At 26.8% G+C, this 17,047-nt stretch overlaps 1 protein-coding gene across 2 annotated transcripts; it reads left to right on the top strand.

Annotated features, from left to right (window-relative positions):
* The first annotated feature begins 148 nt into the window (after window positions 1-148).
* Window positions 149-11,888, top strand: Rho1 (ras-like GTP-binding protein Rho1). 2 transcript variants are annotated; one of them, XM_065514425.1, is made up of 5 exons: window positions 149-415; window positions 1,633-1,793; window positions 9,196-9,345; window positions 9,816-9,896; window positions 9,974-11,888. In XM_065514425.1, exons 2-5 carry the CDS (start codon window positions 1,638-1,640, stop codon window positions 10,163-10,165), a joined length of 579 nt encoding a protein of 192 aa, XP_065370497.1. In that variant the 5' UTR covers window positions 149-415; window positions 1,633-1,637; the 3' UTR covers window positions 10,166-11,888. The 2 variants fall into 2 exon arrangements, with proteins under 2 accessions (XP_065370497.1, XP_065370494.1); XM_065514422.1 differs by lacking the exon at window positions 149-415 and adding an exon at window positions 1,106-1,561.
* Window positions 11,889-17,047: the final 5,159 nt, after the last annotated feature.

Raw genomic sequence — 17,047 nt, forward strand, 5'->3', positions numbered from 1 at the left:
TTAATATTAAAACTCTGAAAATTAAAAAGTGTTATTGAATTATCATTTTTATACCAACAAAATGATAGTTTTCCATCTCTGTTTAGTTCCATTTTCTGGCAACACTGCTTTGAATATACGCCATTTTCTTTTTTTCTTCGTATAACATCGGACGTAAAAATTTTGAAGGCGTTGTCATCATAATTTTTCAGTAGACTTTTGCATGAGAAGAAGAAAATCCAACATTTTTTATTTAATTTATTTAAAACAAGAAAAAAGTGCTTGAAATAGAAACAAATTGCTAAATACCTTTAAAACAAATTGGAAACTTCTCAAAATACAAACAAACGAATTTGTTATAAAACATTAACTTAGAAAAACTAACAGATTTCTTTTTCTTCGTTTTACGAAAGGAAATCAAACAAATATAAAAAATGTAGGTACCAAAGTAATAAAATCAAAAAGATTTTTACTCAATAGGAAAACAATATATCAAAAAAAAGAAGAAAAAACTCCAATTGTTTAAAATGTGAAAATAAAGATATGATTTTTTAGATTCGTGCTAAATTGGAAAAGTATATTTGTTTAAAAAAAAGTTGAGAAAAAAAGTTAAAATATGATGGTGATGATTGTGTATGTGTGTGTATTGGAGCATGTTTTTGTGTGTGTGTGTTTAATAAGAAATAAAACAACAATAAAAAAACTGAATGATTAAGGTGGAATGTATACATACGGTTTTTTGTATTTTCTTTACACTCATAAGGGTTGTGGGGAGTGCAAAAGGAAGGGCAAACTCATACACAGGGTGTTGCCTGCTTTATAGTCTTTTTTGTCGTCTTTCTTTTGGAGTGATGATTATCAAAAGAAAACTCGATAAGTTTAATTCAATCAAAATGAGATTATTCAAAGAAAATTAATCATTTATTTGTTTGTTTAAAAATAAAAACGAATTAAAAATTTACCAAAAAAATACATAACCATTACTCGATCATTGATGGGATTGATACGTTTTATTTATTTTAGTTTATTTATTTGTGGACAACTAGATGGACGGTCGATCGGATAATTGGTGTGTTTAAAAAATTCATACAATTAGAAAATAAAAATTAAAAAAAAAACAAAGAACATTAAAATATACGAAAAAAAACTTCGCCATCGTCAAGTAATACGTCAACCTTAAAACAAACACACATATTCCCATACGCACACAGCCAATCGTCAAAGTGTGTAAAGAAGAATGATGACAAAAGAGACATTTATTTGGAAATAAATTGTAAACAAAAAATTGGTTTCGCTGGACCAATCATACCCGAAACAGACAATGAAAGGGAATTAAATAAGTCACAATTAAGGAGCACTATATAACGTTTATTTTGTCTTGTCTCTTTTTTTTTTGTCATCGTCTCGAATAGGTGTCTCAACAGAGTTACCATATTAAACTGAAAACAACAACAAGAACTACGCTGTTGTGTTGTAACAAAATAAATTTTATAGAAAAATTGAAAAAAGTGCTTTAAAATATATTTTGCCAAATATAATAAATTAAAGAAAATGTCTTTATTTTCATCATGTTATCCTGACAGTGGGTGTTTTTTGTTTTTATAAAATTAAAAAAAAAATTATTAAAAATCTTTATTTATTTGTATTTTTCAGAACCAATGACGACGATCCGCAAAAAGTTGGTCATCGTTGGCGATGGTGCCTGTGGTAAAACCTGCTTATTGATTGTCTTTAGCAAAGACCAATTTCCCGAAGTTTATGTACCCACTGTATTTGAAAATTATGTGGCCGACATTGAAGTAGATGGCAAACAGGTAAGGCTACTTACTCTTATTACTACTTCAACATGTGTACATGAATATAAATTTATCAGTTTGTTTTAAATATTTCTTTGAAAGTGGGTTAATTTTATTTTTCATTATTAATTTTCTTGTGTGATAGTGGTAGTTTTTTTTTGTTTTGTTGTATGATCATTCCTGCTTTTTCTTTTTGGATCTTTGTCTCAGTTTTGTTTTTATTTGTTTTCGTTATGTTTTTGTTATTTTTTTATCTCATCCTTGTTCGCTGTTAAAATGTTGCCATACAGTTGCTTTTAAATTGGCAAGTTTACTGTTTTAATGGGGAAATTGGAGACATTGCGGATGTTATATTTTTATTGTTTTTTTGGGATACTAATACTTGAAATTTGTGTAATTAAATTGGTTAATTCTTCAAAATAGAGACAATAATTTCGTATAATTGTGAAATTGAGATTCTTTATTAAATGTCATATTGTGCTATAGAAGTAGAAATGAAAGTTTAAAGTACATACCTCTCTCTATATTTATCGATTTAATAAAATTATTTTTATTATAGACTTGTTATAAATTTATTTTTAAATTGCCTCACAAAGTAAAAATAGATATGTTATAAACTGAAATAAAAAGAGAAATTAGTAATGTCTTCGTTATATATGTATTTTGGAATTCTGTATATTGAATCCAATGATTTTGTCGTTTTACTTTCGAGTAATCAAACCATGAAAACTATTCGATTTAGAAAACAGGGGCAGGGCGAACATTTAGCGACTCAGTATTTTGTTGGATATCCCATGTTTTTTATTAATACTTCAGAGTGACCATGCATTGTACCAATCAATTAGTGAATCGTCTCCTTTGAAATGAATTTTGTCATTCTCTTATAACCGCATCTGATAAAGCTTCGTTTGAAGTATAATTGTGAGACCGTATTTTGTGATATTTTTCCTATACCTATACCTACCTAACTTGTCTAGGTATATAATTGAGTTCTGATATGAGTAGTACGATTTTTTTTTTAGAAATAAGAGTGTTTTTCGCGGGGAACGAAAGTTCAGTCTGTGGCTAGCAGTTCGAGAACTAATTTCCAATTTTAGTTTAATAATAAACTCCCGGGGAGCAATTTCTAGGAATTTCTTAAACTCTTGCTACTATTGTCTTGTCTTAGAGTAGTTTTACCAGTTTTTATTTTCTAATTTTTGAAACTATTGAATTTTTGAAAATTTATCATCACAAATAGTTTTTTATTCAATTCAACATTATTAAAATCGTTTATTTTTGTAAATCATAAATTGTCGCAAATCTTGACTCTAGACATTTTTAGTAATTAACAAAAACCTTATCGTGCGAAACAATTACAAAAATGGATTATGAAAATAAATATTAAAATAACGTTAAAACATGATGCTTTTTCCATCGTTTTCTTACATATTAAGGTAACTCACGTCACCGTTTTTTAACCTTGCGAAATGCGACCTTTTGCACAATCCATATTTCATTATCTGTCGAATAAAAATTATTTTGAAGTTCGGTGAAATTGGTGATTTTTTAAAAAAAAATTTCGTTATAGATAGTCGAGTCGATATAGCATGTCCGTCTGTCTGTCCGAAATCCCCAAATAACTTATAAACATGATTGATACATCAATATATCGGGTATAGTTCTAGTTCGGTTGCTATTTTAAATCCAGAAAAACGGCCCACAAATGTGGTATAAGCACTATATTGATTTTTTCACCACAAATTTGGTTTTTCACCAAGTTTTTTTTCTCCAACATTGTTTTCACCACTAATAATTTTTCACCAACAATTTTTTTTACCATATTTTTTTAACTAAAATTGTTTTCAATATTTATCTTTGGTGAAGGGCATTAAGATTCGACATAGCCGAATATAGCACTGTTGCTTGTTTTATAAGTGTTTTTAATCCAATTCGCATATATCACTCGATTTTTGGCTCGATTTATCTGATTTTCATTTAGGATAATCTAGACAGTATTAGTTAGGGGTTAGTTTTATCTAGAGTTGGGGTTAGGGAATTCCCGACCGGGATATTCCGGTATTTCCATTAAAATTATTGGTGGGAATTTCCGGGTAATTTAAATTTTTTCCCGGGAAAACGGGAAATTTAAAATTAATTTATAAAAAAATTGAATACATTTAAATATTTGATAAAGGGTTTGTTCCAAATTTAAAAAAATTATGGACAGCAAATGTATGAACGCCTATTTGATCACAATGTTCCCTCATCTGTTCAAAGCGATGATGATGTTTCCGAAATACAAATGGAGCAAAATTTTAAAAACTAATTAGAATATTCAATCAACATCGAAAAAGAAAACCCTAAAAATTTAAAATCAAATGCTGAAAGTCTTTTTAAGTGCGAATTAGCTTTACTTGAAGCAAGTAGCAATCGCACATTAAAGTGGGATTGTTTTTATAATGCTTTACTGTGGAAAGCTAAAGAGTTTTCTCGCTGGCTGAAAACTTTGCCAATAAAATAAGAAATCGGATGTCAAATGATTTGTTGAATGCATTATAGATATTTTGAAAACTCATTTAAACAAATTTTCTTTCTTTTTTAATGAAATAATTTTCTTGTTTACTTATTTCTTTGGTTGTAAAAAAATTTCAGAAAAATTAAATTTTTCATTCCCGTTTCCCGGGAAATAAAATTATCGGGGAAACCCCAAACCCTAGTTGTCTATAAGTATATTTGTTGTAAAGAATAAAAATAAGCAATCGTAGGATTTCGCTTATTTTAGGGATTGATTTTGATGATTTACATGGACAACATTGTTGAAAGTAAGAATATCTGTAATAGTTTTGACACAAATAAGTTAAGATATCGGGACCATCGGAAATATGTTTTCAACAAACAGACAAATAAATTTAGTGTTATGAGCCCTTTTTTGAAATACTGATAGTTCTCATATAAAAATTATATTAATTGGAAGTAGTATATCGTTACGAAAAACAATAACCAGACATTGAGAAAATAGGGCTGAGAGTAACAAACGCCATAATAAACTTATTCTATATCATAATGAAGGGTGTTAATTTTGTTGGACTTAAGAAAACACCCTACAAACTGGGGAATTAAACACATGATTATCTTTTTACGTTATTAACATTGTTATACAGATTTAAATTAAACAGAAGTAAACAAGAAATTTTCAATATTACAAAAATTTCAAGAGACATTCAATTGGTAGAGCTAGACACATAGTGACAGGCGAAGACATCGTCATCATAGCTCTAGCACTATATGTTAGTTATAACAAATACATGTATGGAAAGCACTTTCAATAAAAAATAAACATACAAAGTACAAAGAAAATTTAAAAAAAAGCACACAGAAACAACAACAATTACCACAACACACAATAAAGAAATGCGCAGACAACTTTATTCAAATGCGGTTGTTTAACTAGACATTAAATGAAATTATGAATATACTAAAGAGATCACTTACTACTACTCACAAGACCCAAACAAAAACAACAAGTAAAGGAGGGTAGGTGGTAAAAAGGGGAGGCAAACAGCTGGAGAAGAGACGTTTTTGCGAGGGGCTTCTTTTTAATGTATGCATGTAGTAAAAGTACATACAAAAGAGAGGAGCCTACTACACTCATATTTAATAAGGTGGTGTGATGCACTTATAAATTAACTATGATTATTCAAAATTTATTTAAGTTTTTTAAGTTCTATGAAAATTATTCTTAATTTTACCCTACACCTTTTCTAAGTATGATTTCACTAGGTTAAAAATGTCTTTGTTTGGTATTTGTTTTTGTTAAAACAATTGAGTCATAACTAATTTCTATTAACTTTATCAAAAATTAAACAAACCGCATAAATTTCCCCCTCTAACACACAAATGAACAACAACAGCTGGTTGATCTTTTTTACTATATGTAGTAGTATTAGAACTACTATAGGGGGTTCAGAGAGCAACAGAGAGAAAGAACTAATTTATTAATTTATTTATTTGAAATGTGTTTGTAAGAATCGTCATTTCGTTTGTATTAAAATCAAAGATAATGTGACATACATACCTTTAGCCATAATAATAATAATAATTTTATTGATTAATTTCCAATAATATAATAATTGTTTGTTTTTTTTTAACCAAAATGTTCTTTTTAACAATTTAAATTTGATGGCAAAAAATTAAAATTTATTTTTAAATTTTTTAACTTTTGCAATTATATCTACAAGCATAGTTAATAATCACCTATTTGTAAATACAATACCGGGTATTTTGATTGTTTACTTTAACACACAAACAATATAACAAATTAATACAAACTTACTTACACACTCACACCTTTTACACGCGAATCATGACTTCATTTTTTTTTTATCTATTTATTTTTCTTTTGGTTGCGTCAAGACGCTACGAAACGTATGTAGGAATTTTTTTTTTCAAATGATTAACACAAACGTACGTAATCTCAACGACATGGATGTGCAAATGTATTTAATTTAAGGAATTGGATATGAATTTATTCTGAAACTGAAACTTTTGAGAATTTTTAGATTACGAAATAATTGATTTTTCCTGTGATTAAACTGTACTTAGGTTGCCTTTTTATTACCCAAATTTGGTGCTTTTAATTCTAGTTTGTAGCAAATGTTTCAAGTCTGCAAATAGTATGACATAACATTCTAATCATGTTTATTGCTAAAAAAAAATCACACTTTTCTTTACTGATCTCTGGTTTAATTTTTGAATTCACAATCTGTGACTAAGTCAGAACCATTCATTGACTTGTTGTTGAATAAAATATGTATTAAGAAAATTTATACAAATTTTTTATTATAGAAAAGTATATTTTTGAAAGACGGAGCTTTAATGTGGCATATTTTTGAATCTAATTGAGATATTGACTTGAATTTTTTTTTTGTTAGACCAAAAATTAACTTATCTCAACAAAAAAATTAGATCGGAATAAATGTGAATCAAATTGTTCCTATTAAAATTTTGATACAAATTTTAGATTTAGAAACTCAATAAATATGTAATAAAATCTTTATTTATTAACAAAACTCAATGAAATTTTTAAAATTTTTTAAATTTGTCATTCTAAATAACAAAGTATAAAAAAACGTGTCAAAAATAACAAAGGCAATCCTGCAATTCCTAAAAATTGGAGCGAAAATCCCAAAAATAGTATTTTTTTTTACAATTTTGCCCTTAGGGTCCACATTTCCATAGGGGCTGGGAAAATACCTTGGGGATAAATAGGGAACACATCAAGGTTTCCAAAGCTGCTTTTGGTTTTCTGATACCAGCTTGGGGATTTTAGAACATGTGGACCAAAGTTGAAATTTTTATAAAAAAAATAGGGACGATATATACCAGGGACGATATATACCAAAATGTTCTCCATAAAGATACCTTACAGAAAAATATAAAATTGTTATATGCTCTTAAAGAAAGTTTTGTTTTAATAAAAAAAGAGTCACCTTTTCGCCCAAAAAAAACAGCAAAAATCTACTATTTTTTTAATTTTTAAATTGAAAAAAAGTATATTTTTGGATCCATAATTGATAATGCTCTGAAATCTTCTATATATTATTGGTAATTTTGAAGTCTAACTAAAACTCGATTTCAATCGGTCCAAAAGTACGACTTATATTTTTAAAAAAGCGGACCAAGGTATGGCGGAATATTAAAAAGACAATTTTGAAATGCCGGTAACTTGGAAGAGATAAATAGCACAAGCAAGCATCAAGACCTAGCCGAGCGCTTTCCAAAAATATAAAAATATTTGAAATCGGATGGGAAACAAAAAAAATGACACGTGTTTAAAAATTTTACATTTTGAAGGTACCCTACTTTAAGCTCCCATAGCGCCACACCTGGATCATTTGTAGGGCCCATTTTAATAACTTCAACTAGAATAATTCTTGTTTGCGCCTACGTCGAATTTTATCCCGATCGGACCAGCCGTTTAGAAATAACAGATTTATTTCCCAAAAATTTTGATTCTACCCGACTGTACTTTGTTAGATTCCAATTCTGTTAATTCGCAAAAAAAAAAAAATGTTTTATATTTTTTTGAATTAAATCAAAAATTAACTAAAGATGTTAATTATAAATTGAAGAAAATCAAATAATATTAAACAAAATTCAATTCTACTGGTTTTATTCCAAAAATAGCAAAATACTAAAATAATTCCACTTTCGATCAGAATAGAATTCTGTGACAGCCCTGAAAATTCACGAGTTTTTGGAATAATTTGAATAATGAACTTGTTTTTGGTCTATTTCTTTCTAAATCTTATTTCTGCATTTGTTTTGGAGCTTTAAGCATCTTTAAGAGAAAAACAAGTTCAAAACATCCTGGAAATTCCTAAGAAAAACTCTAGTTACGCCTAATACCTTTCTGCTTTACATTCAGTTAAAAATTAATAAACAAACTGTAAATAATATTAACATATAAATAAAATAAAAACTTCCTTGTTTATATTATATTAATTCCTGTTAAAATTCTTTAATTCTAATTTAAGTCTATTAAAAAAAATCTAAAAACAATTGTTGAACTTTACTGATAAAATTGTGGTGTTTTTTTGTAAGCATTACGATAAAAAGCTGCTGTTAGCTTTTGTTACTTTATTAAATTAATTGTGACCCCTAAATATAGCTTGAGATTAAACAAAACCTTCACTAAAACTAAAATTATAAAATAATGTGGTTTTTTTGTTTAGTAATTTCTAAATTTTGCAACATTTATTTAATCAAAGCGATGTTAAATGCTGCTGTTTGCTAGTTTAAACTAAAATTTAAATAACGTTTGGAATATCATGAGATTGTAATTAAACTAAACTATTTTTAGATTTAACTAAAAATATGTGTAAAAATAAAAGTTTTAAAAAGTAAAACGTGTTAAATTTCATATTATAAACCGTCTACTTCAATACAGTCATTACCTACCTACCTCTTACACTTTTTGCTGTTTATTTGTAAAATACTTTTTGATGATTAATAATTGTGGTATTTCCTCTTTAATAGCCAATATTCCAGAATATAAAAAAACAAACCAAACAGAAAAAAGTTGTTGAGCACAACAGTATATTTTTTTTTGTTATAAAAATGTTATAAAAACAAACCTACATTTATATATATGTATATGTATAGATATACATATTTATTTTATTTATTTATTTGTTTATACATATGTATGTATATTGTTTTATTATTTATTTACTATCATCGTCTGATGAGTATTGATTTTTATTGGTTTCTTATCTTATTGTTAAACGAGCCACAATAACACAAACGCAGAATCAATGTTTTAAACACATCAATCAACATTTTAAGCATAATATTATATTTATATTTATCTTTTACATGTTTAAAAAAATGTAACATTTGTATTTAATTTTTTTTGTTTTGTCTGTGTTTGTTACAGGTTGAGCTGGCCTTATGGGATACAGCTGGTCAAGAGGATTATGACAGACTTCGACCACTCAGTTATCCAGATACAGATGTTATTTTAATGTGTTTCTCAGTTGATTCACCAGATTCTTTAGAAAATATTCCTGAGAAATGGACACCAGAGGTAAATAATAATTTCATAATTTGCAACTTCAGAAAAGTAAAATCAAAAAAATTTTAAAATGAAACCAAAGTGAAAATGATAAGTGTGTAATTTTTAATCAGTATTCTATAGAAAAATGTCTTCCAAAGGCATTTTTCTACAGAATAGTGTCTTCCAAAGACATTTTTCTATAGAATAGTATTTTCCAAAGACATTTTTTCTATAGAATAGTATCTTCCAAAGTAATTTTTCTATTGGAAAGTGCCTTCCAAAGACATTTTTCTGTAGAAAAGTGTCTTCCAAAGACATTTTATATAGAAAAGGGTCTTCCAAAGACTTTTTACTATAAAAAAGTGTCTTCCAAACACATTTTTCTATAGAAAAGTGGCTTCCAAAAAAACTTTTCTATAGAAAACTGTCTTCCAACAGAAGTAATATTTAATGTCTGTTTAAATTTGTTTTTAAATACTTTTCTTTTATTTTCGTTGCAGGTCAAGCACTTTTGTCCAAATGTTCCCATTATTTTGGTGGGCAACAAAAAGGATTTGAGAAATGATCCTAATACAATCCGGGTAAGTCTGCGCAAATCGTAACTACTATTTTATTATACATATGTACTAATTTAATTAATTTGCTTGTTGTTGCACAGGATCTTTCAAAAATGAAACAGGAACCAGTCAAGCCGCAAGAGGGTCGCGCTATGGCTGAAAAAATTAATGCCTTTGCTTATTTGGAATGTTCGGCCAAGTCCAAGGAGGGTGTTCGAGAAGTCTTCGAAACAGCTACTAGAGCTGCATTGCAAGTTAAAAAGAGGAAGAGGACCAAATGCCATTTGCTCTAAAAGAGTTCATTCAACAACAACAACTATACAAACAAAAACAAAAAAAAACAACTACCAACAGCAACAACAACAACAAAAGAAATTTACTTCTACTACAAAACAACAACAACAAAATCTACACACAACAAATAATTAAACAGCACACGGAAAAATTATCAACAACAAAAAAATCTAAATAATAAAAGAACAACAACATCGTCATCAACATCAAGGAGAAAGAATATTTTTTTTAAATAATTTAATTGCAAAAAAAAACGTGTTACTTTTTTTGTTTTTCTTTTAATCAAACAAACCGCTATTTACTACATTTATGTTCTCATAAATATTTTATGATTCCAAAATTTAGTTTTTTTGCTTTTATTTTAACCAAAACATTTATTTTTTTACAAAACAACAACAGCAAGTAAAATGGGGAGTTTTAAAGAAAATTTAAACATTTTTTATTTATTGTAGAGAAAGGTAAAGACAAAAAAACAAGACCATAAATTTACGCATTCGTTAAAATGTATGAAAAATGTGTTTGAAAACTACATGTAAAAACAAAATTCATAAAATAAGAAACTACACTACATTTATATATAATATAAACAACACAAAATGGAAATGCTTCGAAAGACCGTTTTTTCTCTTTTTTTATTTAAAATTTTGTCATTTTACAGCAAACACACAAGTAGATTTTGTATATTTTTTATAATAAAAATAAACTTAAATTTTATTTTTATTAACCACCTATTTTATACAAACATTATTACTTGTTCTGTGTCCTCGTCGTTGTAACTACTCCTTCGTATGCGTAAAAATTTAAAATAAAAAACAAAAAAAAAATATTTTCGTAATAAAATAAATACTACATACATAAATACATGCAAAATAAAATAAATGTCTAACATAACATGTGTAAACGTTTCTCCATTCAAAAAATAAAAAAATAAAAACAAAAAACCTACACAAAAAATAACTGATATTTTTTTAAAAATAACGTATGAAATGAATAAAAATTAAATTATATACATTTAAACCGCCAATATATTTAAAAAAAAACAAAAACAAACAACTACAACAATTACCACAAATAATGCATTCATATTTTTTTCTTAATAAAATAAATAAAATAACAAGAAATCTTAAGAAGTAAAACAAACAAAAAAATCTAAAAAAAAAATCACAAAAATACATTTTTTCTTAAAAAAAAACTTTGTAAAAAAAATATTAATTAAAAATTTCATTAACACCTCCAACAAACAACTATTTATATTTAAAGAACACTATTTTACAACAAAACAAATTAGCTTTTTTATAAATTTTATTATTTTAAAAAAATTTAAAAATTATTGTGCTGTTTTACATTTTTAGGTTTATATTATTCATCTTTTTGTGTGTCTTTTTTCAAAGCTATTTTTTTTTGTTTTGTTTTTATATAATTTTTCTTTTGTTTTTTAATATCAAATAATTACTTTGAGTTTTATTTTTTTCTGTATCAGTGTAATAAAGTTGGTGTTTGTTTTATTTAATTTTTTTTTTTAATTTAAAACAAAAAATCATTTCAAAAGTATGAAAAATCTTTAAAAAAAACATTTTTTTTATATTATGCTGTATGCGTAATATTCCTTACAATAAAAACAAAAAATATTTTACTAATACATACATATTATATAATAAAAAAACAAACTATAAAAAAAACCATAAAAAAATAAAATAAAAAAATAAATAAAAAAACTTAAAATGTGTTTTTGTTAAATACCACCGTTATTATTTAGGATAAATGACACTTGTTTTAATTAGCAGCCATAGATACCCTATCTTCTCATACAAAATACTGTCATATTTAACCCTTTAATGCATATTGTTGCCAATTGTCTACATTCCAGTTCTACTTAATTTTAGAGGAATATAAGCTGATACTAATTCAGATTCTAATTCCGAAAAATCAAATGGAGTACGAAAAGTTTCAGCTAAAGAAATTCTAAATCAAACTAAAGCTAAAGGAAATATAATAAAAAAAAATCAACTAATTATTTGATATTTTGTGGAAAAAATAAAAGTAAAAATCATGCATTTAAGTGTTAATGTGCTCCCCTGTATATGTTTTTATATTCATTAACCCCTGTTCTGTAAACAGAATCGGAGTCAAATTTTCGTTTTAAAATGAATTCACGTATTTTGGTCTTCTCATGATTTACTCGTTTTACTTTCGAATAAATAAACCAGCTGTTTCAATGTACAATTAAGTGTGCAATTTGCTAAACTTCAATTTGTCAATTATATAGGACAGAGGCGATAGTCTAGAACAGCGAAATGCAAACTCACACCACTACAGTTTTTAGATATTGTAGTTGTATGAGTTGAGAATTATTCTCTGGCAAAAACAAAAACAACTAGCTGAAATAAACAAGCATAAAAGCGTAACACAACCTGCTTCTATCAATGCTCATGCGAGACTGACTGTTTTTATACAATGTGTGTGCTTGCGTACATGTGAAAATAAAAACAAGAGAGCTCATTTGAGAGCTCATTGTATTTCGCTGATCTACACGTATTAGTGGGTGCGTTCGTAATTTGTGCATCACTGATGTCACGATCGGCAAACTTTTGCAACATAAAACTAAATGATGATACGTTGGTTACAAAAATTTCCAGCATCACTGCCATCAATTTGCATTAAAAAACGTTTGACGTAAAGCAATTATGCCAAATATGCTTTTTCGAACTCTAAACTTTTAATTTGCAGCATTGATGCAAAATTACTGCATTCATAAACGCACCCATTCTTTATTATACACATCTTACCAAGATAATTATGACCTATAATAAGATTAATGATCATTCTTTACCCTTAAACTCAGACTACCGTCTTAAACTCAGAAACCGGTCATATTAATAGACTACTGTCTTTTAACAGACTACCCCCAAGGGGCTAATTATCGCATTAGTATACGAGCGAATATTTACTTATTCTTTTATTTTTGGAATTCCCTTATTCGATATCGAATAAAATGTATTGAATATTGATGACATCGATAACCAGCAAGATTTTATTCGAAAGCTAAGAAGCATTCGAAATTTATTTCGAGAATTAGCCCCAGGTCTTACAACCGCAGTGTAAACAAAGGGTCGAGAGAATTCATTATGAATTCATAGCCCTTAATTCCTTTGTACTTCAAATGTATTGAATTCATTCTTTTCAGAATTCATTTTTTATAGAATTAGTTCCTTATTAAATCACAAAAATGTTCTTTAATTAAAATCCATTACAAAATAGCTTTACAAACGTATTGAATGATTCAAATTCAATCTATTAAAAAGGCTTAAGTAATTTTTTTAAAACTAATTTTGTAAGAATTAACAAAAAAAATTAATCATTCATAGTTTGAATGAATTTTATTATGAATTAAATCCATCTATCTATTTAAATAAAAGCCTATGTAATGAATGGCTGATGTCATAGGGTAACAGAGACCAGACGTAATTATAAAAAACATAAGTCTGTTGTCAAAAACCTAACTTTTGCAACAACAAAATACATGCTAGTCAATGTATTTTGTTGTAGTATCAGACACATAATTTTTGTAATTTTTTTTGACAAATCTTGTTTCTATTTTTTAATTCCGAATTAAGATTTTAGTGAATTATACACCAGAGCTTCGAATTAATTGAATTAATTATATATTTAAAGTTTGTGGGCGGTTCAGAACGGCTTTCCAGGCAATGGAGATCGTTACCGCACCATGATAAATGATTTTATTTCGAAAATATAGGTGACATTGATACGGTCGAGATGTCCTAAGTGCAATAAGGCGACAGCAACTATCGAAATGGACCTGTAACCCAGCATAAAATAAATATTTTTTAATGAATAGGATTTTGTTCCACTCAGGTGTAAATTGCCAAGAAATTTATTCAAACGTTTTACATTATAATATTTTTTGTTTTGAAAATCGATGTCCATTGCGTACCTCTTAAATATATAAAGTGGCGGCCAAGTAACACATTTTATTTTGCAATTTTAAAAGTCAGTTTTCTTTTTATAATTCTTTTTATAATAATAAGTTGCAACAATAATTAGACAATCATATTCAAATGCAATTAATTTTAGAATTTAATTTGAATTTAAATCCAACAAATACTACAAATTTCCAATTTATTTTAACTTCCGCTAATGCAGCAAATTCTTGTTAGTATCGATATTATTCGATAACATTCCATCGAGCAAAAGTCACAAAGTACCATCTTCTTTAACATGTTTACTTTTAGTACAATATTCGCAGTTAAAACGAGTGGTTGTAGGCAAAAATTTGTTTAATTTCAATAACGATTTAATAACAATAAATCAATGAAAATAGTGTCTATAATAAATCAATCAAATGTTTAATTGTTTTCAATTCAGTAAATAAATGTTGCAAAAAATAGTTTATAATTAAAATTTTCCAATAAGAAAATTAAAGTAAAGTAATGCAATTATTGTTATATGTATGTTTGTGTGTGTAAATAAAAATGCCGGCTTAAATATAATTGAGACAGAGATGCGATGCCGCAGAGCAAAACAGCAGAGAGAAAGTAATACAGCGCAGTTCTCCTTAATTCTCTGTACATTTTCTTTATTTATTTTCTAGTGCAATTTTAGTTGCATTGGCGCAGTTAAAATAAAAATCTGCAGTTGGTTTTAGTGAAAAATAAGTAATTAAAGAAAATATCAATAATAAATACGTTAGTAAATAATTAATGTTGTGAAAATAGTGTTCAACTTTTTTCATTTTCTAACTGCCGCGGCAGACGTTATTGTTTATTACATTTTGCAGCTGATTTATGGCGCTGTTATAATAAAAGTAAGTTTGTTTTGATTTTTACTAGATAGAATTAATTGTTTATGAAATAATTAAATAAAATTATTTTTAAAGAAAAGTTTGACAATTCGAATTCGATAAATAAGAAAATTATACAATTTTTAAATTTAAACAACGTTTTTAAATCAAATACTGTATGGAAATTTTACTTTAAATCATTTGAGGTATTCACACGGTTTGCTATTAGTCATATTGTCCTAATATATTATAATAGTTTTTGTTGTGTTTTAAACAAAAAAAGTATTATGACAAAACAATAAAAACGTTTGAAACACATACAAAAAAAATATTGCTGCGAACCAACAATTTGAATTTAACGGCGTTCAACATTCATAATGCTTATAAACATTTCCAGTGCTCGAAACTTGTACTTATCAACAATGTTGATAACACCCTGTTATTAACATTGTTTGTGGATATGGCAGCATTAACTGTTAAAGCTGCTAACATTCTAGTTTTGTCCGTTAAGTCCCGGTCCACACTGTGAAACATTTGCTGCAAAACATTTGAGTTTGTTGATGAAAGGGGAAAGAGGAATGAAAAAGGGAATTTTGTTTCATGTACATGAAGTTTTTGTTGAGTATGTCATCCACATTTATTCGTTCGTATTCGTACTGTACAGAAATGTCAAAAACTGAAAAGCAAAAACTTCACTGTGTGGACACGAATGCAGTTTCAAAAGAGAATTTAAAAATGTTTTGCAGCAAATGTTTCACAGTGTGGACCGGGACTAAGATAATTCATGAAACTACTAGAAGATGACACAGTGTATATATGTAAATAGTAACAGCGGGTTGCAGTCAGTCAGTTGATCATAGGCGCTGTTAGAAGTAACATGAACTGTATTGCCAATGTATTTTTGGATATTATAAGGTGTGTTATTAAAGTGTGTGTAATAAATAAAGTGTAGTTACAACTTTTAAACTATTGATCTCTTTTATTTGCAATTAAAATTAAAAACCACTGTTTTTAAAAGGTGAAAATGTAACAATATTTATTTCCATTAGGATTTAATTTAGAAATTATATTTATTTGTGACTTTTTTTAATTACCTGCTTCCCCTTCCACTTGCCTTTAATAATTACAAACTACATATTTTCTTTAAATTTTTTTTTTTAGATAAATTTTATTTTTCAATATTTTTTTCTTAACGTTTTACATTCAATACAATTTTGTTTTTTTATTAATGTTATTATTAATGAGATTTCTAACATAAAAACTCTTTTTATTTTAATAAGTATTCTTTAATTTTTGTTTTAAAGTATGTATAATAAACAATTTTCACTATTTTATTAATAAATTCTGATAATTATTGTTTGCATAATTTTTGTTTTTTTTTCATAGTTTTGTTTCTCTTTATTGATGTGTGATGATATTTTTGTTTTTATTATTATTAGTTTTTTTTTATATTAAACAAAAACACAAAAAATAACAATAGTTAATAACAAATATTTTTTTTATAACAATAATGATTTATGATTTTATTTTAATAAATAATAATAATAAGTTGTATATAAAAAATAAATAAATTATAGATATTCATTTTGCTTAATCAAATATGAGCAAATAATAAAGGAACTTTGTTGATAGAGAGAGTAAGAGAGAGAGAGTTAGAGTTTAAACATAAATTGTGCTTAAAAATTTTAATAATAATAACTCAACCATGTGTTGAGTCAAGAATCGGTCGAATAAGCTTTCGTATCAAAATAGAATTTCAATGACTAATTTATATCGATTTCATGCTTGATATCGAATGCCATAATCTCTAATAAGAAAATAACGATCAATTTTATTCTTATATTTTATTATTATAAGTTGTTCCATTCTCATCGAATTTCTAAGTAAAAAACTGGAAAAGGACTCTTTAAAATTTGTGCAGTTGTTCACAAGTAAATAAAATAATAATTATATGTTTAAAAACTAAAACCGTGGTTCAATTTCAGAAAGTTGTCTGAAAATAAGTTCATTTTTTTTCTGGGCAGTGAGGCTAAAAATTGAATAAACATATACGTTTAATACTTATTGAAAATATTGATTATTG

Source organism: Calliphora vicina, chromosome 5, assembly GCF_958450345.1.
Source record: "Calliphora vicina chromosome 5, idCalVici1.1, whole genome shotgun sequence".
NCBI lineage: Eukaryota > Metazoa > Arthropoda > Insecta > Diptera > Calliphoridae > Calliphora > Calliphora vicina.

Excerpts from the sequence above, each read along its gene's own strand:
- Rho1 (XM_065514422.1), top strand. The coding sequence starts at position 1,531 with ATGTCTTTATTTTCATCATGTTATCCTGACA. Across the intron at positions 1,562-1,632 it reads TTCATCATGTTATCCTGACA|AACCAATGACGACGATCCGC; the intron begins GTGGGTGTTTTT and ends TGTATTTTTCAG. Across the intron at positions 1,794-9,195 it reads TTGAAGTAGATGGCAAACAG|GTTGAGCTGGCCTTATGGGA; the intron begins GTAAGGCTACTT and ends TGTTTGTTACAG.